The sequence below is a fragment of the Lissotriton helveticus genome, chromosome 11 (genome assembly GCF_964261635.1).
Source record: "Lissotriton helveticus chromosome 11, aLisHel1.1, whole genome shotgun sequence".
Classification (NCBI taxonomy): domain Eukaryota; kingdom Metazoa; phylum Chordata; class Amphibia; order Caudata; family Salamandridae; genus Lissotriton; species Lissotriton helveticus.
The window spans coordinates 261544303-261570333 of NC_136072.1; the positions used below are offsets into that span (position 1 = coordinate 261544303).

A 26031-nucleotide genomic window follows, 5' to 3' on the forward strand; every position below is an offset into this window, starting at 1 on the left:
GATATGAGGCCTCGATGAATAAAATGTTCATTATTTTTTTTTAAATTGGTACGATCTGGCAAGAGTTTTGCTGGATCATAAAAACTAAGAAGGAATAGGTGATCTTTTAGTACACACTGTAGGAAGGAGTGTTACTGGATATGGTGTTTATCAAACCCTTGTATTTACGCCCATCAGGTTGAGGAGAGCTCTGAGCAGACAATTAAGTCTCTCTCCACACTCTACTATGCACACCCATCATACAATAGAGAGTTATCGGTGGGGAGGGTAGCCCCTCACCACACCTTGCCATGCAAATCCTTCATTTGAGAGACAGATGTCTGAAAGGAGACGTTAGTCCTTCCTCACACACTACTAAGCACATCTGTCATCTAAGAAAGACTTCTGAAAGGAGACGCCAGTCCCTCCACTCACTCTACTATGAATATAATTAAATTGAGAGAGAGGTCTCAAAGGAGAGGCCAGTCGCTCCCTATACACCCTACGACCTACAAACATTATCTGAGAGAGAGGTCTCAAAGAAGAGGCCAGTCCATCTGCTCACAAAGGCTAGGCTACCACCCCCAGGACGACCTATCGTCTCGGGCATTGGCTCCCTACTGGAACCTCTGTCTAGATTCTGTGACTTTTTTCTAAAAACAATTGTCCAAAACACCTCCACCTACTTACAGGATACCAAAAGTCTACTGAATCTATTGCAGGATATTGTGGTTGATGAAAATTCTATCTTACTCAGCTTTGACATAGAGAGCCTGTACACGAGTATACCACAGGATGACACAATATCAGTCCTGGAAAATACTCTGAACAATACCCAATGGATATTCAACACACCCAGAGCTTTCGTACTCGAGTGCGCCAAACTGGCACTGAAACGCAACTACTTCGAGTTCGAGGGCTCCCTCTATTTACAAACAGGGGGTACATCAATGGGCAGTGTTTTTGCTCCTAGCGTGGCAGGGTTATATGTTTATGATTTTGAACAGAAGTTTATCCTGAGCGACCAGAACCCGTTCCAGGATAACATAAAATTTTGGAAACGTTACATCGACGATGTCCTGGCGATTTGGCAAGGACCTGTCCATCGACTGAATGAATTCATCACCTGGATCAATACTTGTGATCAAAACCTAAAATTCACCAACTGCTTTGACAATGAAAAAATTGTGTTCCTTGACGTGGTGATCACCAAGGAGAATGAACGCCTAGAGACTAGAACGCATTACAAATCTACCGCCAAAAACAATTTGCTTAGGTTTGAAAGCTTCCACCCTCGCCCTCTTAGAGAAAACCTCCCTCCATTCCTAAGACTACGACGAAATTGTAGTAAGTTGGCGGAATATAAAGAACAAGCATCTGATTTATCTGACAAATTGTTGGCACAAGGCTACCCAACAAAGATCGTGAATAAGTGCCAAAAGAGAGCCAGAAACCAGCCTAGAGAAGCACATGTGTAACCATTTTTAACGCCATCTCCAACCAGGTAACCAGGAGCATTAACAAGCATCTGGCCATTCTGAATACTGACAATCTCCATTGGGAAAAAACACTTTTTTCTTTAAAATATCTCAGTCTAAAAGACACTCTGGTAAACACATGGCCCAAAATCAAAACTGCTACTGAGAACAAATCCATCACCAGAGCCTGGGGCCTACCAGAGGTCACTGGGCATTATCGTTGTGGCAACTGCAGCGTGTGCCATCTAACGAGAAATACAAAAACACTTGACATCGAAGCAGGTAAGGTGTGGAGACAACAATCTCACACTAACTGCAATAGCAGCAACGTGGTCTACTTAATCTAATGCACTTGCAAAAAACAATACATAGGGATGACAACCAGAAAGGTAAAGCAGCCAATCTGCGAACACCGTAGCACTATCCGGTGCAGAAAAAGTGCAACCAGGCTAACTGACCACTTCCTTGAAAGTAACCATACGCCCAACAATATGGTATGGACAGTGATCGAACAGATTACCACAGGACCCAAATTGCAGAAACGCCTATACGAAAAGGAACAGAGATGGATCTATAGACTGTCCACTCATGTAACAGGATTAAATGACAATATTTCTTGGGCAAACGTCCTTTAAATACGGTCTTAAAAATGTCCTTTAAACATGGTCTTGAATTCAGCCCTCTCACATTACATCCACTCTGGGTTCTATGTAATGCAGATACCATGCCCTAAATATGAATATCGCCCTCTTATGATTATCCTTCCCTCAGATATACATCCTGCCGCTATCAGGGTGTGATTCTCTCTTTTAATAATAATAATCAGTACCACCAGTTAGCATGCCCCACTACGATATTTACCCAATGCAGAACAGCATTAAAAAATAATACAATGTGATGCTTGCCCACATAATGGCTGTGTGCGGTTTCCCCATCTCAAACATGTCCTATTTTTAATTTTTAATATTTGCGCCTTCTTTTGAAGGTTTGTACTCTGAATTGCAAGCCCGTTCGTTTTATTTTCCCAACGGAGCATTACTCGTTGCTTAGCAACGAACGCACTTAGCCCCATAGCCTTTGTGTCCAAACTCACTTCCCATAGCGAGGATCGGGCTGTATTCTGGCCCCGCGTCACTACGCACGTACCTGACTCCGCCTACCCCGGAAGCCGTTGGCAGCATACTAAACACGCCGGTCGGCACTGTAATTTTGCGGGGCGGCATGGAGAGGCGAGTAGGTCCCTAGCCAGAAATTCCTCTGCAAAACTGTAAGTAGAAACTTAGCACTAAGGACATGATACCGCTAAGCGGTTTTCCCGCTTCTCCGTCCGTTTTTACACAGCTCGACTTCTGACGAGTTCTAACCCCTCCTCCCTCTCCTCACAGAATATGTCCCTTACAGAGGCCAACCTTCCCTCCACCCCGTGAAGCCTTAAGACCCAGAACAGGAGTAAGCCCGGTCTTTTTATGTGTGTTCTATGTGCGTTTGTATAGTACTGTCTTGTATGAAAGAATAAAGAATAGGCCACACGTCGTTTTATAACTCACGCTAATGTCAGTGAGTGAAGTCGAGCCACGCGCCAATAATCGATGAGTGTGAGAGACTAACGATGATTTGATCACTGAGCAAGTCAAAATTGATAGGTGTGCCAGTTCTTTTTCTTATTTTAAAAGACTTGTAAGCGCCAACACAAGTAGTTACTATTGCTTGGCGATGCCACTACACATGACCAGTTCGCAATAGTTCTGATTGGGATGTTCACAGAGCAAGCAGATTTGTGAGAGTCAGCACTTCACTACTTTACAGGCACGTAACGGGTCTTTTTGTGACTATTTCCTTTTTCTCCCACAGGTCTTTTTGTATTTTTCTCGCCCATTTGGAAATGAGACACTGTCCTACAACAGATTTTTGTTAGTAGGTTTAAAGGAATCTAGGACTGGCAGTGCGTTAGTGTGCCCTGACCACCCATTTTCCTCTGGTCCTGAAGAAAACCCGGCATTTTCCAACCACGGGTTGAAACATTTAGACCTATCACATACAGATACACATGGTCATAATAAACCTTAACCGTATCTACACACCATTTTAATATTGTCCATTAGTCTTAGAATAAAGTTATTTTTCACATAAGTCATACCAGGACAATTTTTAACATTATTTTTTTGCACCACTCACACGAATACCAGCTCCACTGTAATCCAGGTGTCGAAGCACACCCTGATGGCACTCGGCTATCAGGGTGGACCCCGATGATGAAGCATGTCACCAACCAGGTTGGTGAGTGAGGGGTTTATAAAAACCAAAGAAGGACTTTCTTCTTTTTTCAGCTGTAGTCATCCCACTCAGATTGCTCTTTGAGCTCATTCTGGTGGTACTCCTCTCATGTTATTTAGATATTCAGTCCATCTGCTCACCATACTATTCACACTTGTCATGTGAGAGAGGTTTCCAAGGAGAGGCAAGTTCTGCCACACACCCTACTGTGTACAACCATCATCTGAGAGAGAGGTCTTAACGGAGAGGCCAGTCCTTCTCTACTTACTACTATGCACATTCATCATTTGAGAGAGAGGTTTCAAAGGAGAAGCATGCCACTCCCCATACATGCGTGTTTAGAAAGGCGAACAAAGGGCACCGGGTTTTGTGCATGGATACATAAAGGCATGCATACGTTGAACACTTTAGAACACAAATTGGTAAAAAAACTATGGATAGATATTCTGTTTATTTAAATACTTCTATTTTTTTGTCATTTTTTATAATCTTTGTATCAAAAAATATATATATTTAGTACACATGATAGTACACACAATTCATATTGGACACGTTCTTGCTTCTGTTAGTCATTCTCAATTTATCTAGTATATAATCTACATTGATTTCAGTATACACCCATGATTCTACAGGAGACAATTATTTCAAAACATTTCTGTAACGTGATATTCTATTTTTGGCGTCCTGATATAGATGATGAATTCCCTCTATGGGCTAATGTACAGTCACATGAAGGTATCCTGCAGTGCAGATAAACTCCTTTTGATGCATCAAGGTTTCCCAAGCTGCGGTTAAATTTATATTGAATATGTCCCAACGCGGGGTTTGAAAGGGTTGTTGTGCGTAGCTATATGTCTGCTGTATTCTTAATAGATTTTAGGATCGAGTTTCAATTAATGACGATAGAGCTGTATCCCATATTCACTTCCTTTGACACTCCTTGAAGGGAAAGGGTTGTTGCGCACAGCTTATTCTCTGTTGTGTTCTTAATGGATTCTAGAGTCGAGTTTCAATAACGAAAAAGCTGTATTCCCATATTCACTGCGCTTGATACTCCTTGGTGGACTTGATTCCTATATTGGGGTCTAGTCAAGTCGTGTGTTCCGATCCGACATCACGCAGGGCTTCTCCACTTGCGTGATGTCGGATCGGAACACACGAGTACATTAGCCCATAGAGGGAATTCATCATCTATATCAGGACGCCAAAAATAGGATATCACGTTACAGAAATTTTTTCACAGGTAATACAGAATTCCTGAGGAAGGCAGTGGCCGAAACACGTTGATGAATGGTTCTGTACAAAACTACCAGGGATATTCTGTTTGTAATGGTTTTACCGAAATAGATATTATCATCAATCGTCGTGATCAGCCAACACATTGTAATCAATTATTGTGATTAATTGTCTCCTGTAGAATCATGGGTGTATAATGAAATCAATGTAGATTATGTACTAGATAAATTGAGAATGACTAACAGAAGCAAGAAAGTGTCCAATATGAATTGTATGTACTATCATGTGTACTAAATATATATATTTTTTTAGAAAAAGATTATAAAAAATGATTAAAAAAATAGAAGTATTTAAAAAACAGACTATCTATCCATAGTTTGTTTTATCAATTTGTGTTCTAAAGTGTTCAACGTATGCATGCCTTTATGTATCCATGCACGAAACCCGGTGCCCTTTGTTCGCCTTTCTAAACTGGTTATTCCTTGCTAGGGTTTATCCGTAATTGCAGGGGCCCGTCACATTTGCCAAAAAAACTCCCCATACATGCGACATTGCAGACTGTCATCTGAGAGAGAGGTCAGAAATGAGAAGCCAATCCATCCATTCACCCTCCTATACACAATCATCATCTGAGCGAGAGGTCTGAAAAGAGAGGCCACCTCATCTACACACCCAACTATGCACACTAGTCATCTGAGAGACAGGTCTCAAAGAAGAGGCCTGTCAATCTCCATATACCCTTCTACACACAACAGTCATCAGAGGGAGAGGTCTGAATGGAGAGGCCAGTCCATCATCATTCACTACTGTGTACACCCGTAATTTGATTGAAAGGTCTGAAAGGAGAGATCAGTCTCTCCACATACCATACTATGCATACCCATCATCCCACAGAGGGATCTGAAAGGAGAGGACAGCAACTCCCCGTAAATTCTACTATGTACACCCGTCATCTGAGTGAGAGTTTCAAAAGGAGGAGACAGTTCCTCGCCATGCATTACTATGCACACCGGTCATTTGAGAAAGAAGTCTGAAAAGAGAGGCCTGTCCTTCCTCAAACACTCCTTTGCACACCCGTCATCTGACGGAGAAGTCTGAATGGAGAGGCCTTTCCAGCCACACACGCTAGTACGTGCACTGGTCCTCTGAGAGAGAATTCCTAAAAGAGAGGGTAGTCACTCACCATATACTCTACTAGGTACACCATTCATCTGAGAGGGAAGTGTGAAAGGAGAGGCCATTCCCTCTGCACTCACTACTACGCACACCCATCATTTGAAAGAGAGGTCTTAAAGCAGAGGCCTATCACTTCTCATACACACTACTGTTCACACCTATCATCTGAGAGAGAGGTCTGAAAGGAGAAGTCAGTCCCTCCTCACACCATATTATGCACACCCATCATCCATGAGAGAGGTCTCATGTAAAAGGTAGCTCCCTCTCTACACCATACTATCCACACCTCTAATTTTGGGGAGAAGTATTAGTGGAGAGATTTGTCTCTCCCTACACCCCACTATGCACATGCGCTACCCAAGAGAAACGTTGCAACGAAGAGGCCAGTTCTTTCCCATACTCTACTAGGTACACCCGTCATCCAAAAGAGAGATCTGAACAGAGAGGTCGACACCTTCCCACAACCCACTACGCATATCATGCAGAGACAGGTCTCAGTGGTGGGGCTGGTCCCTGCCCACACCCTACCACACAATCCTTTTAGCCAAAAGAGAGTGGTGTTAGCAGCATGTGGGGGGGCTGGCTCTAGGGCCTGGCCACAGGCCAGACCGTACAGTCAACCCGCCACCATACATGTCCTTCATAAGGTAATTCAATATTTTTATTTTTTTTTAAACAGAAATACACAGAGAAAAGAAAATGTTAAAATATCGTTATAATTAGGTGTGATAAGATCTTTTTTTATTTAAAAAAAAATCACTGTAAACCAAAGGTTAAAATAATGTCATAGTTAGGTGAATATGTCAGTGATAACATTAACATTTTGAACTGAAAAACAGAAATGCATCACTCATGACATGATGTTGTTGATGTCATTTGGACTGTCATCAGTGATGTCATAAATGATGTCATAGAACATGCTATAAGTGATGTCATGTGTGAGGTCATAAGCATTGCATGGGGTCCAAGTTATAGTTAGCGCTAACTATAACTCGTGAGGTTCTGTGTTTTTTTAGTTCAAAACGTAATGTTTTCACTGACAAATTCACCTAACTAAAACATCAGTTTAACCTTAGTTTTATTCAGTGAATTCCTAAAGTTTTTTTAAACACAAAAACCCAGATCTTTTTATCAGACCTAGCTATGACATTTATTTAATCATTGTTTTGTTCGGTGAAAATAAATCTATATGTATAATATTTACAATCCAATTACAAAATATTAAAATGTTTAAAAAATAAAAAACACATCTTAAAAATTGCAAATATTAACATATTTTTTAAACTATATAAAATAAACAACTAATAATGAAAAAGATATTTAACAAATGTCAGGAAAAGTATTAAAGGCTTGGAATATTAACTATAATATTTCTACTCCCGTTTATGCAACAGTAGGGAAAGGGTAGAACTTTGGAGGGGTTAAATGTACTATTCCCAGTCCAAGTAATGCAACAGTCGAGAAAGTGTTGGGCTTCAGAGGGGTTACACTTACTATTCCTACTTCAGTCAACACAACAGATGGGAAAATTTAGGACTTTGGATGGGCTAGATTTATTATTACTACTCCATTCTGCACAACATTAGAGAACATATTGAACTTTGAAGGGGCTACATTTATTATTGCCACTCCAGTCTAAGCAACAGTATGGAAAGCTTTGGACTTTGGAGGGGCTACATTTGCAATTCCTACTCCAGTAAGCTCAAACGTATTATTCCCACTCCAGTCCAAGCAACAATAGGGAAAGGTTTAGACTTTGGAGGGGTTGCATTTACTATTCAAACTATAGTCAGTACAACAGTAGGAAAACTGCTGGACTTTAACCCCTTGCATGCTGATGACAGCCCCCATCCGTCATGCACTATGGCGCTCGTGTGCTGATGACGGCTGGGGGCCGTCATAAACCCGCCCACTCGCGATTTTGCCGCACAGGCGCAGAACCGCGGCCGCATGCAAGGGGTTAAAGATGTTACATGTATTATCTACACTCCAAACAGTGCAATAGCAAGGAAATTTAGGAACTGGAGGGGTTTGATTTACTATTCCCACTCCAATCTTTGCCAGAACAGAAAAAGCGCTGAACAACAGCAGAGAGAGTATTAGACTTTGGAGGGGTTACAGTTACTATTCCTACTCCCTTCAGCACAATAGTAGAGAATGTGTTGGACTTTGCAGGGTTTTAAATGTACTATTCCCTCATCAAAAGCACAATAGTAGGGAAAGTGTTGGACTTCGGAAGGGTTGGATGTACTTTTCCTACTCCAGTCTGTGCAACAGCAGGGTAATCGTGGGACTTCTGAGGGGTTACATTTACTATTCCTACTCTAGTCTTAGCAACAATAGGCAAAGTATTTCACTTCAAACACATTACATATATGAATGACCCTATTGGCAAAAAAACAGTAGTGGATCCTGCTTGCCTTGAACATTCAAGGCAAAGTTCTTCAGACACAAACAGAACAACCTGTAAGACTCCTTTCACTAAGAATCTCAATATACACATACACCTTTATTCTGGCCACCCTCTATGCCCCCAATGACCACCCAGAGGGATTAACCCCTAATGCTCTGGGGCAGGTGGTAGCCACTCCTGTCGCCAACATACTGATAGGAGGTGACTTCAACCTAGTCCCAGACACACAACTAGATGAATCAGCAGAAAGAGCAGGGCAAATTAGACCTTTCACAATAGAAGACTGTAGGAAATGGGTCTGTTGAGTGTGTGGCGATTTTGTAACCAGGATTATACAGTCTTCTCTGTCAAACATCAAGCCTATGCCCATATAAACTATTTCTTCACATCCTACTGTCTTTCAGTAGTCAATAACCAGGTAGAAATTGGGACTACAGCACTTTTCCATCACTGCCCCATGTTGGTCTCCTTGAGCACTTCAAGTTAACTCGCATCCCACTGGCAATGGCACCTCAACCCCAAGCTACTAACATATGAACATCTCTAAATGGAGATCAAAGAAGTGGTCCACAATTTCCTCTGCACGAATGACACACTGAGTACCTCAATATACCTGCTATTCAACAACCCAAAATTGGTCCTTTGGAGCACTCTGAAAGCTATCTCTGCGAGAATCAATAATAGAAGAAAGGATAAAGGCATTGTCCTGCATAGCTAAATAAAAGACTTAGAGGAGGCACACAAGCAGTCTGGCTCCCATAGAAAGAGGAGGTTATTAAAATAGGCCAGAAAATAGCTAAAGGCACTAGATATGGATAAAGCGGAGTACTCTCTACTCTACAGCAAGCAGAATTACTATGCTGGAGGCCACAAAGCTAGGTGACTACTCATCTATCGGCTGAGGGCCCAAAGACACATGAGTAGAATAATGGAGATCCAATGGGTCATTGGGGTGGAACTAACACAACTATCGAGAAGTAGCTTCTATGCTGACCTTCATTCTGCAGAAATGTTAATCTCCACTGAAGCCTCGGTCTACTTGTCTAAAGTCCCTTCTGTGCTCCTGTATGCAAGGGATGTGTTCATACTGGAAAAAGACATCCAGGAGAGTGAAGTACACTCGGCCATAGTTAGGCTCCAGACAGGCAAGGCTCCAGGACAAGAGTGGGCTCACTCTCTGTCACTAAAACAAGGAGCATGCTTCAGAGATGCCCCCTGTCCCTGCTCTTGTTTGCCATACTCATGAAGCTCCTAGTGGAAAGGAAACAAATGAATACTCATATCAAACGAATCTATATAGGCCACCTAGAGCATAAAATAGCACTCTATGTGGATGATGTTATGGTCACAAGTACCCAACCACGCACCTTGTAGCTGTTCCTCTTGCGGGAGCTTGAATATTTGGCAGCGTTTCCGGCTTCAAAGCTGACATACAGACGGTGCAGGTCCTCAACTAACTATCCCATGGGGAAAAGGAGCTCAGCAGGAACTCCTCTTTCCTTTCTTAAGGGCAACCTGATGCGTGCCATATCTAGGCCTAAAAATATGGCCCTCAGAGGAGAAAACATCAGAATGCAACCACACTGACTACAACCCACTCAGATCTACAAAGTAGAGAAGTGGGAACATGTCCGGCTGGGCAGGACTGCTGAGATAATAATTACTCCTCTCTCCTTCCCCAAGATTCTTTACATAATACAGATCCTTCCACTATTGCCACTTCCACTCTGCTAGGTAAATATGTATGGGACTGCAAGAATCCATGCATAGCTAAGAAGTGGGCCTATTAATCAGTAGCGGGGGAAGGCCCTGAGTGGTGGCCGAGAGTGCTGGGCCCTGCTCCCTCTTCAACCCCTATGGCCAAATATTTAAAGGTCTGTCTAGATGCTCAGCTATCTATGTAGGACCTTATATTGGCCACTGTAGGGACCTGCTTCCATATCCTGAGTCTTCTGCGTAAAGTGTTTTTATGGCTGCCTCTCTCTGCTCGCAGAACCTTAATTCAGGCTCTGATTGTCCAGAATGTGGCCGCACGCTTGGCCCTCAAGAAACCACCTCGTACTTCCCCTGGGCCATTGCTGAAACTTCTCTACTGGCTCCCTATCTGCCAGAGAATTATATTCAAGCTTTGCTGTCTAGCCCATAAAGCACTTTATGGTGCAAGCCCAAGCTAACTGGCAGATAAGTTTAAAATGTACTGTCCGAATCATTGTCTCAGATCGGAAGGTAAAGGGTTGCTAGTGGTCACGCGCTTTAGGAAAATCCGATCGGGAGGCAAAACTGTTGCCTTTCTGGCTACAAAACTCTGGAACACCTTACCGGAGAAATTGCGCAAATGCCCCCGTTTCATTCGCTTCAGGAAACTCCTGTAGACAGAATTGTTGAAAGCCTAAGTTATGGTAGTTCGTGCCTGTCTGACTCTCACTCCTCGACAGCGCGGGGATACCCCTCCGGGGGTGATTCCTGCGCTTTACAAATTCACTACATAGATACATACATACATCCCCCACTTAACCCACTATTACCCTGCAGCCCCAATACTATACATGGGGGAATGGAATAGGCCACTTAGGGAAAAATTCTGTCGCTTCCTCGATCAAACTATAGACGGGGTACACATATGAAAAAGTTCCAGAGTCTGGCTGCTTAAATGATGGTAATTTCTCGGCATGGAACAAAAACGCGGCCTCCATAAAAAATAAACTAGCACACTTTTACCAAATGAGGCCCAAGCATTCAGTTCCTAGCCAAATGAGGCCCAAGCATTCAGTTCCTAGCATAGGACTTTCGAGAACTTTCTTTCTCAACATCCCTACGAGTTCTCCGACTAACATGCGCTGAGAATGCCAAGGAACAGGCTAGTAAAAGCAGACCGGAGATGAATTGACCCTTTTTGCGACCCACCCCTGGACGTTCGCACACTGTATAAAGCGGACACTGTCAAGAAGCAAACCACCCCCTGGACTTCTTCCACCCCGTACAACCCCCCTGTTCACTGAACCTTCTATTCTAAGGCATAGTTCGAAGGCGAAAAACAAGCCTAATCTAAGTAAGTGCATTAAAACACACAAATACAGGTCACGTTAATATATGTCTAGGCCTGTAAATGACAACATATAATAACATCATCAATATACATATATGGGCTTGATGCATATTATATCTTCCAATTGCGTGGGGAAATATTAGGGTTTCTGTGGGTAATTTGTTTTACGGAGGCCACTCTAGCTCATGTCTCACCAGCAGAAGAAGTATTGCATATGATATTTATGTGCCCGGTGATACATGCGGAGATACCACTGCCAATATCACCACCCAAATCAAAGTAAGGAATCATGCAAGTGTCAAAAGTGCTCTTACACTCTCATACTATGCTAGTAGTTTAACAAAAATTGAATCAGCGGCACCTTTGAAGTGTAATTGGAGTTGCAAGTAATAAGACTAGCAACATTTTCAAATTGCCTGCTTATCTGGGATCTAAAGGAATACCTATAAATATCTTTAAAGTGACTCTGGCTTTGGCCAGTGAGTGCTACCCCAGGATAGTTCTACTCATATTCTTTGTTTTGAAAAGCTCCTCAGTCCTACTCTTCCTCCCATTTTACAACTGCTGAATGTGCGCTTTGGGAAAACATTGCTATTCGGAGTAATACTCTGTTGTTATTACTAGGGTATATTCTGAATACGCTGTACAGTATATTAATACTTTTCAGATACATATTTCACCACGAGCATCTGAGAAAAAAGAACAGTTTGATCAATGTATCTCAATTTAACTTTTCACTTATAAGTACACCGATAACTCTTTGCTACTAGCTGAGGCGAATAAGTAGAGTTCGTCTTGCCAAAACCCTTAGGTGGCAAATCAAGACTAATTAATAAAGCATAGGGAAATCCAGGAGAAACATGACGCAGCAAAATTATCCTAGCCTGGTGTAAGTCTAAAATAAAGGGTGTTATATGCTACAGATTCCATGTAACAGAAAGTAATCTTTAGAAGTCCGTTAACATCAGTAATTTGTTATTGACTTTAAAGGCAAGCACGTAATTCAGTAACACTTGTTTCCACTAACACCAAAAACGAGTCTCAAAAAATGAAGGTGTAGAGTATTATATCTGGGAATTTCTAAATGTAGGTTTAGTTTGGAAAGCCTTATGTGCTCTTGGGTCTGTGTGATGCTGTCTGGAAACCGTGCTTCACTAGTTTTGCACATGCGAGTCCAAATGGCTGAATGATGATTTTTGGCTTCGTCCTGTATTTCTTGAAAGTGGAGAACGTGCTTCCAAAGAGGACGTTGAACTGTATTTCATACCTCCCGCTATCCAACTGTGTGAAAGAACAGACAAAAACACATTTGTGCAATGGTTAATTCTACGTTGGAGTTTAACAGATTTATTAAATAAATGTACACCCCTTTCTGAAAGTAGCACTCACTGTATGAAAAATGATGTTTTATGTTCCGTGCTACTGAGAGCAGACTTCATCATACAGATCATTTATTGATTAGTTGTTTTAGTGAGTTAACAAAATGTAACTGCATACTGCATGCAGAAGCGTGGCTCAGTGGTTAGAGGCGGCAGACCCGGAAGCTGAGATCGGCCGTGGACCAGGGTTCGATTCCCCGCCTCTGCGGGTCTCGGGCTCAAAAAATTCCACAGACTCGACAATTCTCGCTCCGTCCCTACACGACACACGGGGGCACACTCTGCGACTCTGGGCAATAGCTTGCTTAATCTCCACTACGGCCCCTCGAGGCGGGATGCCTGGCTTTCACCTTGTGGATACCCTGCCGGGGTATCTCACAGGGGAATAATGGGTTCCCTAAGCAAGCGCTTAGATACCGTGTCGGTGATTTGCGCTATATAAATACATTTACATTTACTAATTGATGTTTAAAACTAGTCCTGACTTTTTAAAAATTAAGTTTTACCTTTTAAACTGTTTTGATTAATGCGTAGCCTATGGTTAAATGTAAAATTATGAATTGTCTAATGAACTATGGAAGTTGGAATTACTGGATAAAATAGTTTAATTTGTTTAATCCAGTGTTTGTAATAAGCTTTTATGTACACGAAGAAGAAATAACTCTACAAAAAGTCGATGTTTTAGGACAAAATGAAAGGCAGAACATAATAACAATAAATTATAAAATGTAAGGTACATTGAGGAGTGTTATAGATTTTTGAGATTTGCAAGCATTGTAATTAGTTACTTTTAACAGCAAGTAAGTAGAGAACTTGCCTGTGAGTAGTCGGACATTAGTTGAGTGGAGTGGGTACCCACCACAAGTCATACTCTCAATCCATACCAAGGTGAGCCTCTAAAGTCTTTAAATAAACCTGTGTTACCCTCAGGTAGCTTTCACAGAGCCGTCAGGCTTAATTTAGAAGCAATGTGTAAAATATTTTTGCACTACTTGAACACTGTTAAAAAGAACACAAGAAAAATTCGAAACTAATTTTGAAAATAGAGTACATTTCAATTATTAAAATGTCCACCACAACATAAGCACCCAATCAGTTGAACTGGAGACATGAATTTTTAAAGCTTAGGCCAAAAATAACACCAACAGCGTTAAGTGCCAGCCATGTTAAAATGAATGTTTGAGAATAGGACAAGTTTTAAGGTCGACCACAATGATTTGAAGCTAGGAACAGATTTCTCTTGATCAACAAAGTTAACTTTGCACTCAGAAACATTTTAGTGAAGTCAAGACAAGTCAAGTCAAAAGTCTTCAGTGAAGACAGGCAGTAGGCTGTCGTTAAAGAGGGTTAAATATCATCAGGTTGCCAGAGAATGGAGTGTCAATTAAACCATTGGCTTAGGTGGGAAAAACTCTTAGAAGGAAAAGTTCAAATTTAGCACCTCAGAAGCGCTCAGTGTCAAGTGGGCCCTCTTTGTCATTGTCTCGGGTAAGCTTTTTATGTTCGGACTTCGAAACTTTTCTGGATGTCAAATTCCTAACCAGATCTATGCTGCAGGCTGTAGCCAAAGAGGGCTAGATGTCATTACATTCCATTTGATGGCAGTTCCACTGAATCAGATTTTCTGCTGTGGAGAATAATATAGCAGGATCTGTGGCAAACTCAATCTTAGTAGCGATACACCCTCTGCACCTTTGGATGTAGCCTTGAAAAAATCCCAAGCAGGGACGAAACACGTTTCTGCTGAAACGATCTATGAAGCATCTCTACCAACATCTCTATAGTCACTGTTAAGAAACTGTAATTGCAGTTACAACACTCAGTGCTTCTTTGTAATATCAGGACCAAGTAAAACTACCATTCATGTCAACCTTTGAAGCGTTGATGAAAATTATTTTGAGTTTTTTGATTATAAGCTCAGTGAAATTTGTTCTGTACATTTGAAATATATGAGTAATTGCACCAATTGACCTACACCAACACAATTAATATAGGATATAAGTGACGAGTGCTCCACTATTCCTTATTTTGCTGTCTTCTGAATCAGCTCTCGCAGTGCTTTAAAGAGGATATTGAGAATGCAACATTTATGCACCGTGCCAGCCTGTGGGTGGGTGAAACTCCTCTACACTTCCTAACCAATGTGGTAAATGTTCCCAGGTGTGACCCTACCCACTTTTGCATCACCTCCTGTAGGTTGTTTCCTGTAAAATTATCTCACAGTGACGTTTTTCTCCCTTTATCTAACATGGCAGAACCTTTCTTCCACTCATTGGAGCTCACTGTGCCCAACCAAAGGTGTGGCTATGGAAATAAGCAACGCCTTCTCTTCTGGTTACTCTAAACCAGTTCTGCAGCAGCTCCCTCCCATCATTGGTACTAGTGTGAGACTGACTAGGAGGATAATGGAGGGGGCAGGTCCAGGTGTGAGATATTACTGGCTTTGAAAAGAGAGTCCTGCTTGAGTTAATCAAGGGGTTGGGCACAACCCCCTGGTCATTATGCTAATGGAGGAACAATTCCTCTCCACACCCAAGGCCTTGTTTACTGTGCCAGGAGCAGTTCACTCCTCGCTATAAGGGCACCATCAGCTGACAGGTGATAGTTGAAATTTTTACACAAAGTGGTTATTGGTAAAAAAGTGCCTTTTTCCCAATAGTTAGACAACATCCAACTTTACAATTCATTGTGATTTTGTCCATTAAAAAGAACCTTGATTTATATGTTCTAGCTGCTACCAGCCTGAATTGAGCATTATGGCATGTTTTAATTTACTCTAGTGTTTCCCTATGAAAGCGCCAACTTTGGCGCAGCGCAAGTAGCTTTTAGGCTTTTTCATTTTTAGAACATGTGTGGCAGTAAATGTTTTCGTGTCATACTTTTAAATGTCAGACACCCTGTTTGAGCAGTAAGGCCTACAATATTGATGATTTCAATTAATCATTTAATTATATCTTTATTCAGAGACAAAAGTATCTATAGAAGTACATTTTGAAATCACAGTAGATATTAAAACTGACATTTCAAAAAATTCACAATAAAACTAGGAAAAAAGGTATGTCATTAGACTATGATATTACGGTAAGACAATTCTGATAAGTGTCCTTTGTCAATTATTGTTTTACAGCATTTTTATGAAATGTACCCACATAAAAAATATTGTAATCGTTAGTGAATTGAAGCTACTTACTATATGCTACTCTAAAATCCCTGATGACAAGCTTCTTGATTATGGTAAGTAAAATACTCGTAGAATGTAAAAGCCACAAAAAAATATTAAATGTAACAGAGATTGGCATGAACTTCCATTACACGGGCAGGGACAAACTTCAAGATTTACATGAAATCCTAAGGGGAAACATAACAAATATTTAACGGTGCCTGCCCTGCAACAAAACAGTAAACTTCGCTCCTAGTGCCCCATGGTCTTTGTTAAATACCTTGTAATCAATTTGTTAATTCCAAATTTTGCTGCCACACTCGCTTTTGAATTCTCAGCAGCTAATGTATCGGTCTGTAGGGATTTATAAAAAACTTCTTATAGCTGTTTTCTACTGATGGTGTGAGGTCCGTCAGGGTTTTCAAACACCTACTGTCAACCTGCCTTTCGTAAGTAGTGATTCCACTGTCGCCAACCATAGGATACTCTTACCTTTTTCAGATGCCTTACAATGTGAGATAATATCTCTATTGAGGCTTGCTTCCGTGTTTCTCCATATTGCTAACCATAATAAAAGGGGACGGACATAGATATAATCTTAACTGATAGGATTGTTCTTTTCATAATGACAAATAACATTTGAAGTGGAATTAGGCTCCCCTAGAACTCTTCTGCAAAATCTATCTTCTTCTACTTGAATTAGATTGCTCTTATTAATATCCCATATCTCAGCCCCATACATAGCTATTGGTAAGCATTGGATCTTAAAGATCTGCAGGAGTGGAAGAAGAGCTCCACCCCTCCTTGGTCGGGGTATACTGAGCAGTACATTATTCGCTCTTGAAAATGTATTACTGCTTTGCGCAACATGTGTGGTCCTTGAGCCATTATAAGCGAAGATTAATCTCAGGTATGAAAAAGTGTGAGTGCATTTTAAAATAGACTCACCCACTTTAAGGGAAGCCACATTAGGTTTTTTCGGGCCGCATGACATTATATAAGATTTACTCAAATTAGTACGTAGCTCCAGTGATGCCATGAAATTTACTAAACCTTGCACTAACAGTCGCTGAGCCCTCAGGGAGAGGGACCTTAGTACGGCATCATAGGCATTTACCGGGGATGTAAAAATGAGCTTTAAATTTAGGGACATCAGGGGTAAATGATGATAAAAATGGATGAAGATTGTTCATATATAAAATATATAAGAGTGGGGCTAGAACACATCCATTTCTCATTCCCCTAGCAATTCCAATGGCCCGAGACCCCCTCCCCTGATTATTCTGGCCTTGATGTCCCTGTGCAAATATGCAATAAAGTGCACCAGTGCTTCATCAATACCAAGAGCTAAAAGGACCACAGCTTTGAGAGATGTATACTATTGAACGCTGTGGTCAGGTCCATAAATGCCAGATATATTGGGCAGTTTTCTGCTATAGTATGTTTTCCAATCAATGAGGTAAGATTGCAACAATGCTCTACTGTGTCGATCTCAGAACTAAACCATATAGACAAGGATAACAAATTGACTTCTCGTTTGCCCATTCTTTTATCTGATTGTATAAGACCCTCCCCAAAAAATGTAGTGTTGTGTCAATTAGCGAAATGGGCATACAACAGCTGGGCTGTGAGCAATCTCCCTTTTAAAAAAATGGGAACTATAGTTGATGTTGACCATGTACTTGGTAAAGAGAAATGTCCTAAAATATAATAAACATTTAATAACATCAGAGCCCAAAATCCTGGGTTAGATTTAAAAAGGTTTATCGGTCTTCTGTCGGGCTGGTGGCCTTGCCCCCAATACTATGATTTATTGCATCCTCAACTTCTCTCAGGGTTACCTGCACGGAGACAAAATTTGGGTCCCTGGTATGTTCTGTGTCGGTGGAGAGGGGTGCATAAATATTAGAGAAATGCAATTCCCAGGCCTCACTTGTGATATTATGGCTAATCTTCTAATCTATTTGATTGAACTGTTTCATCTTGTTCACTGCTAACCAAAAGAGTATGCTGTTCTTAGACTGGGCGGATATAACTAGGGAGTCACAATGCTGATCTAGTACTTGCTTTTTTCTGGCTGCAGTTACTTGCTTTTATGACTTACGTGGGTCTATCAATGCTTGCAGGTTCCTCGGAGAGGCCTTAAGTGCCTGTAGCAGTTTGCGATTAGATATGGTTCACTCATGACTAATGGCCATATGTATCAAGATACCCATTTGCGATTCTCAAATAGCGATTTTTAAGAAATCGCTATTTGATAATCGCAAATAGGTATATATGTACAAAATCACTTATTTTTTTGAGATTTTTAAAAAAATTCCTTAATTGCGATTAGCAAAATGCGAATCGCAATTAAGGAATACTTTCCCATTCATTTCTATGGGCCAGGAGGCCCATAGGAATGAATGGGAAGTTATTCTCAATTTGCGATTCGCAATTTGCTAATCGCAAATTGAGAAAAATTTCAAGGGTGCAGGGGTGTCCAAAGGACACCCTGTTGCATCCCTGAAATATGCATGGGTGCACATGTGGCGCACATACATGCCCTGAGGGCATGTATGTACGTCACATGGCACTTTGAAAAATGCAAAAATATGCATTTTTCAAGGAATTCGCAACTTACCACCAACTAAAAGTTGGTGGTAATTTGCGATTCCTTAAGGACATTTTCGAATTTTGTTTTGCTTCATATATTGCATTTAAGGAATCGCAAATTTTGCGATTCCTTATTTTGCACCAGATTTTGCTTAATACATACCATTTAGCAAATACGCATTTGCAAAGGCCGAAATTCTGCGAATTTCGGCCTTTGCGAATGCGAATTTGCTTGATATATATTTATTTATTTTTAATATTTATAGAGCGCTGCATTTACCCATGGGCGTCTTGGCGCTGATAAATCATTTGTTAAATACAAGCTGTGAAGTTAGGAACCGGTTAATTAAACAGAGATAGTTATTGAGTAAACAGCCAAGTTTTCAGGAGTTTACGGAATTGGAGGAGCGTGGCACTTTGTCTGATGTTAGGAGGCAGGGTGTTCCAGAGTCTGGGGGCCGCCACCAGAAAGCGTCGGTCACCCCAGGTGACTGTTTTGGTGCGGGGGACAATCAGTTGATTGAGAGTGGCTGATCGTAAGGCTCTGGTGGGTTTATAGCGTTGTAGTTGAGTTTTTAGGTAGTGGGGTCCTTGATTGTTCACTGCTTTGAACACAATGCAGAGTGATTTAAAGTGAATTCTTTTTTGTATCGTGAGCCAGTGAAAATCCTTTATATCTTTGGAGATAGATTCAAACTTTGTCTTGCCAGAGAGCAGACGAGCCGCCGCGTTTTGAGCCGATTGGAGTTTTGTGATGACTCTGGTTTGAGCATTTAGGAATAGCCCGTTACAATAGTCCAAAGATGAAAGGACAAGGGCAGTGACAAGAGTCTTAATGGCAGTGTCAGGGAGAAAAGGACGAATTTTCCTGATCATTTTTAGTTTCAGGTGTGCCATAGACACTGTTTTAATGGCGTGGTCCATAAAGATTAGACCATCGTCGAAGGTGACTCCGAGGTTCCTAACCTTCGTGGTGGGAGTGGGAGGGGTATTAAAGGTCTCTGGCCACCAACTAGTTGGCCAGGCTGGTTGGAGTGATCCAAATATGAGTACCTCGGTTTTTTCCGAATTTAACTTAAGGCAGTTGGTGGCCATCCATTCTCCTATAGCTAGGAGCCCTTTCTTAAATTTTTCGGCTACTTGCTCTCCATCCCCTTTAATTGCCAACACTAGTTGGGTGTCGTCGGCGTAGGAGGTTAGGCTCATCCCATGTGCTTTGATGGTCTTAGCAAGGTCCGACACATAAATGTTAAAAAGTGTCGGACTCAGGGATGAGCCTTGAGGAACTCCACAAGGGGCAGAGAGTTGGGCCGATTGAAAGGGTCCTAAAATGACAGCCTGCGTTCTTTTGGCAAGGAAGGACGCAATTAAGTCTTTGGCAGTGTGACAAATGCCAAATCCCTGGACACGATCGACCAAGGTGTTGTGGTCGACCGTGTCGAAGGCCGCCGATAAATCTAGCAGAACCAGGATGGCAGTGCCACCCTGGTCCCTGATTACCCTGATGTCATCGGCGGCTTTGATCAGGGCTGTCTCAGTCCCATGATGTTTTCTGAACCCAAACTGGGTGTTGTCCAGAAGCTGATGTTGTTCTATAAACTCGGATATCTGGGTGTTCATGATTTTTTCAGTCACCTTCGCCATGAAGGGGAGACTAGCGATGGGGCGGTAGTTTTTTAGCTCACTTTTATCCAAGGAGGGTTTTTTTAACAAGGGTTTTAATAAGGTGTTTTTGAGGGGATCCGGGTAATTGCCTGATAGGAGAATTGAGTTACAAACTTGCGTGAGTGCCGGTAGGATAGAATCCATGACCGGTCGGAGTACGGAGAGAGGGCAGGGATCCAGAAGTGATCCTGATTTAATAGTGGATAGTATATTTTTTATTTGGTATGGGGTGACCGGTTGGAAGCTAAAAAATATGTTGGCAGGACAAAAGATAGTGGATGTGATAGTATTTCGAGGTGATTTGGTGGAAAAAGCCTGATAGATATCGTCTACTTTAGTGAAAAAAAAGGAGGCGAGGGAGTCACACAAAGATTGCGACGGAGGAGGAGTGAGGTCAGGAGAATGACCTGATAGTGCTTTGGTGATTTGAAATAATTGTCTGCTCGAGTTCTTAGCTTTTTCAATTTGATCACTATAGTATTCGTTTTTTGCTTTCGCTATCATGGCTTTGTAAAGTGTTAGGGCTTCCTTGTAAACTACTTTACTGGCTGTGTCATAGTCTTTTCGCCAAATTCTTTCCTTGCTACGATTAGTCTGTTTTTGTGCCCTTAATTTTTCATTGTACCAGGGGGCAGTGGGTTTGGATCTATTTCTGGAATGCTCCTTGGAAGGGGCTGACTGGTTTGTAGCTTGGCCCAGCCAATCGTGGAATTGCTGTACCGCTAAATTGGGATCTGAGGCGAACGTAGGACGAGTTTGTTCCAATATAAGTTGCAGATTCTCATGATTTATATTTTTCCAGTCTTTAAAAGATTGTTTGGGCATGGGACATGGATTGGTGCTGCAATGATTATTGATGACTAAATTTGCAAAAATTGCAAAGTGGTCAGTCCAAGGCATAGGCAGAATGTTGGTAATTTGCAGGCCTTCTAAGTTCGAAAAAATGGGGTCCAGGATGTGGCCTGCTTGATGAGTGGAGGACGTGACGAGTTGTTTTAGCCCTAGGGTTTCTAAATCAGAGATGAGGGCAGCAGTGTCGGTAAGGTGACCTAGGTCTATATGAAAGTTTAGGTCCCCTAGGACCGTAAAGGTACTTTCCGTGGCTACAGATTCCATCATGGTATTAATGCTTGATAAAAAGGCCGTCTTAGATCCTGGAGGGCGATATATTAATATTCCCTTAAAATTAAACAGGGGAGAAACGTTGATGGCGAATTGCATGGCCTCACAGGAGGTAGATGGAATGGGGTTCGTTCTTACGGGATACGAATCTCTGGCAATTATGGCCAGCCCACCTCCTCTTTGTTTGGGCCTGTCCTGACAGTATGCCTTATATCCCTCTGGAACTGCAATGACTAGGTCTGGCTGTGACGTATCATCAGTCCAGGTTTCGGTGATAAACAGTACATCTAATTTAAAATCAGTAATTAGATCAAAGATTTCCTGCCTATGCTTACCAAGTGATCGCGCATTTATAAGGGCTATGGAAATGACCGCTCCCACGTCCTGTTTTCTAATAATGCCACTAGTATTAGGGAGTATAAGTGGAATAGTGTCATTACAATGGGGGCACGAGGTAGCGGAATCCTTATAGATCTCTGAGGGTTTGATGTTTAAGCAATTGGCCATGATAGATGGCCGAAGCGCTAGTAATCTTTGGCTGGAGTACTGTTTATAGGCTCCTGACAGTTTTTGGGCAGGGGTTATGGCCCCGGGCCCGGTCGGGGCGCGGACGGGCGCAGACGGGCTTGCCTCTGGCGCGCCTCCGGCGCGCCGCCGGCGCGCCCGCTGCGCCCGCCCGCTGCGCGGACGGGAAGGTATGATGTATTTATGCATGGGGAGAGAGAAGAGGGCGGGAGGTTTCAAAACACTGCACCGCCACCCTACCCTCACTCAAGATGTCTGCTGAGGTGGGTGGGGTGAAGTGTCAGCGCGTGAAAGCGAGCGCTGTAGACCTGAGAAGCCTGTCTGCAGCCTCGGGGCGACGCTGATCTCGCACCGAGGTGAGGGCTGTGCTTTTAAAAACGGGCAGGTTAAAATATGTGCAAGTATTAAAAAAACGCGAATTCTCATTCAATAGCGCGTACAATTCTAAAAAGAGTAAAGCAAGACGCCCCCGGCTTTCCGCCTCAGGGGAGAGTAAGAAACAAATGATTTTACCGACTGGGGCGATCTCCGACCCTTAAGTAATCTAAGGGGCGGGAGGTTTCAAAACACTGCACCGCCACCCTACCCTCACTCAAGATGTCTGCTGAGGTGGGTGGGGTGAAGTGTCAGCGCGTGAAAGCGAGCGCTGTAGACCTGAGAAGCCTGTCTGCAGCCTCGGGGCGACGCTGATCTCGCACCGAGGTGAGGGCTGTGCTTTTAAAAACGGGCAGGTTAAAATATGTGCAAGTATTAAAAAAACGCTAATTCTCATTCAATAGCGCGTACAATTCTAAAAAGAGTAAAGCAAGACGCCCCCGGCTTTCCGCCTCAGGGGAGAGTAAGAAACAAATGATTTTACCGACTGGGGCGATCTCCGACCCTTAAGTAATCTAAGGGGCGGGAGGTTTCAAAACACTGCACCGCCACCCTACCCTCACTCAAGATGTCTGCTGAGGTGGGTGGGGTGAAGTGTCAGCGCGTGAAAGCGAGCGCTGTAGACCTGAGAAGCCTGTCTGCAGCCTCGGGGCGACGCTGATCTCGCACCGAGGTGAGGGCTGTGCTTTTAAAAACGGGCAGGTTAAAATATGTGCAAGTATTAAAAAAACGCTAATTCTCATTCAATAGCGCGTACAATTCTAAAAAGAGTAAAGCAAGACGCCCCCGGCTTTCCGCCTCAGGGGAGAGTAAGAAACAAATGATTTTGGCCCTAAATCATTTTTGTTTAATACTGTGGGAATTTATAGGTCTCATTATCTCTTTCTTAATGAGGGAACAGAGCTAGACAAAAGCCACGACTGATGGGTAAGCACTGTGGTCTTCATTAAGGCATGCCATTACCGCATGGAGATTCTCACTGATCATTTTCTGAAATAGGCCTGCTGGTGCGCCTGTTCTATTTGCTAATCTAAGACCATCTGATGAGGTGATGAGCATTTTATGCTACCAGCTCCAATTTCCTTCCTATATTAGGGTTATGGGTTTCTTAATAATGCTTGAAAAGAAGGTTTTAGGCCTACCAAAAGGGTTTGTTTTAATAAGCGCATACAACAGTTTTAAAACTGCACTGCTCGGGCTGCAAAGGTGGCCTGGAGTCGGGTTTGTGTGCCACTGTAGTGGATGGTGCAATGGGTGTTGGAGCCCACTAGGGACACTTCACTTAGAAGCACTGAGTACACTGGGTGGCATATACTAGGGACTTATGGGCAAGTTGAAATTACCAATCAGGTATATGCAAATGCCATCATGTTTATAAAGAGCACTGGCACTTAACCCACTGGTTTTGGGAATAAAGTACACAATAAACAATCAACTCAAATAACTGGGTGAATACCACACACATGATCAACCTTTTGAATACAGCCATTTATAATAACAGCGTTCTTGAACGTTAATATGAATTTTTACGAAGTAGTAAATGTGTTGTGCATTTTTTCTGTCACTAAAGCATTTGTAGATTACTATGTTACCCTTTGACAAATGTGCATAATGGTTAACAATGTAATCACATTTCTATTTGTCTGTTTTTTAAAATATTCCCAGAATACTAAATGATTTGCTGGTTTATGAATTCACCGTTTTCTACTGTTACCCTCAAATCCCGTAGTGGCTTTGGGGAAATAAACAAGTGGCATCAAACATGAAAGTGCAGTTCTACAATGTGTCACACAGATTTGAAAAATGTGCTGAAACGCTGCAAATTGTGACCTTTTCATATTATTTTTTCTTCTTGTAGAGTAAAATATTTTACGAATACGAAATTCCTAAGGCTCCAAATACCTATTACCACCCATGAAGGCGGAGACTAATGAGAGTTTGGTGAAGGAGGGAAAAGACAAGTGAAACGCATTTATGTAGATCAAAATTTTAGCTACTACTCTTTTTCAAACTTTCTCCAAAAATTGTGTAATGATAAAATGCACAATTTATGTAAATCATTATGTACATTATGTAAGTTAAAAAATTTTTTTTGCTCTGATCTACCCATAATCGTAGTCCTACCTACTTGATTTTGTATGCCTCATAGACCTGTATTTTGTGGATGTAATCTTTGGTTGTATTTGATGTATTTTTTAATCAGTTATCAAATGCACTTAAAAAATGTCTGGCAAATGGCTGTTACAAATGTTAGGACAGAGTAAAATAATAAAAAACAGATCAATGGACAAAGACTACACTGTGTTACTAAAACTTAGACGAGGATGTCATAGTCAATTCAAAGTTCCACATACACAATGAAATCCAAACCCTACAACACTCAGACCCACACCTGTGCCAACTAATGCCTAACAGTTCATAAGTTCACCTTGCTCACCCTTTAACATCATATGTTACTACTATGCCTCGGCGGAGTTCATGGAGTTGCGCTAAATGGAACTCCATGTAGTGCCCCAAGAACTCTGCCGCATCATGCGGAGTTCCTCGAGCGGGCAGAGCTACTCGCCGCAGCCGTTCACTTGATGTATTACATTTTCTTCAATGTAACGTGCGGTCTCGTACTGGAAATCACATATTTTATTTTGTGACTTTTGTAAATTTTTCATTTTTTGCTTTACTTCCTCTTTATTTTTCATTCCTTCCTTCCTTTTCCTGTTTCTATCCTCCCCCCCATCCAGCACCATGGCAGAGCAGGGGAGTGGCAGCACCAGGCCCCTAACCCCCATTTTATCAGAGGTATAGGTGGCTGCGGCAGATAGTGGTAGTTATTAGTATTGATGAATTAGCGTTCTCTCACTACACTCTGTCTTTCTTTTTTGTAGCGCGCAGCGCGTACAGTCCCAAGCAATCTCCCTATGATGTGTTGTATACATGCATCTATGCATTGAACAAAATGCAGACTGATTTGTCCTGTTAAAGGGGTTTGAGAGATTGAGAATGAGATGGGAAGGAAAGGAAAGACCATTTGTGGATATGTATTAGTAGTTCCAAAATGTAGTTTAGTAAATTTGGAATTGAGTTAGGTTTAGTTAATTAGGAATAGGTACACAATACTAACACTATAAGTGATCTGATTTAGAGAAGTTCTATTGTTACTGCATTCGCCTTTCCATGTCAAAATATATTTGGGGATATTATTAACTGTACCACGAAGCTTTTAATTTTTTGTTTGCTTTATTTCTTACATCAGTATCCAGGGGTAAGCCGAAGGCACGTCTAAGGCAAGCCTGTCTGTGCCCGTCAGTGGCCAGCACCAGCCACGCTGCCCGGGAGCTTTGAGGCAGTAAGATTTGCATTAGATACAGTAGAGATGTAGGGCCCCTTTAGTGGGGTTTAAGAGCAACTGCCCAGACTGTCACTTATATCATACATGGGGCAGAGGAACCAATAAGAGCGGTCCTTTAAAAAAGAAGGTATCCCAGTGCTCCATGCATTGATTTACTCACGCTCAATGCAAAAACATGCGTTCAATATCTGCGACCTCTTAAAGGAAGGTAGTCTTGATTTTCTCTGTATTGCATAAACCTGGATAGCAGAATAATTGAACT

General features: G+C 42.0%; 1 protein-coding gene across 1 annotated transcript in view; it reads left to right on the forward strand.

Moving 5' to 3' along the window:
- Positions 1 to 24703, forward strand: part of LOC144791747 (phospholipid scramblase 2-like) — a 564324-nt gene extending 539621 nt beyond the window's left edge. The window contains exon 7 of the mRNA XM_078666513.1: positions 24282 to 24703. Coding sequence (XP_078522639.1) covers positions 24282 to 24341 — 60 coding nt within the window. The 3' untranslated portion in view covers positions 24342 to 24703. The remainder of the gene's footprint in view (positions 1 to 24281) is intronic.
- Positions 24704 to 26031: the final 1328 nt, after the last annotated feature.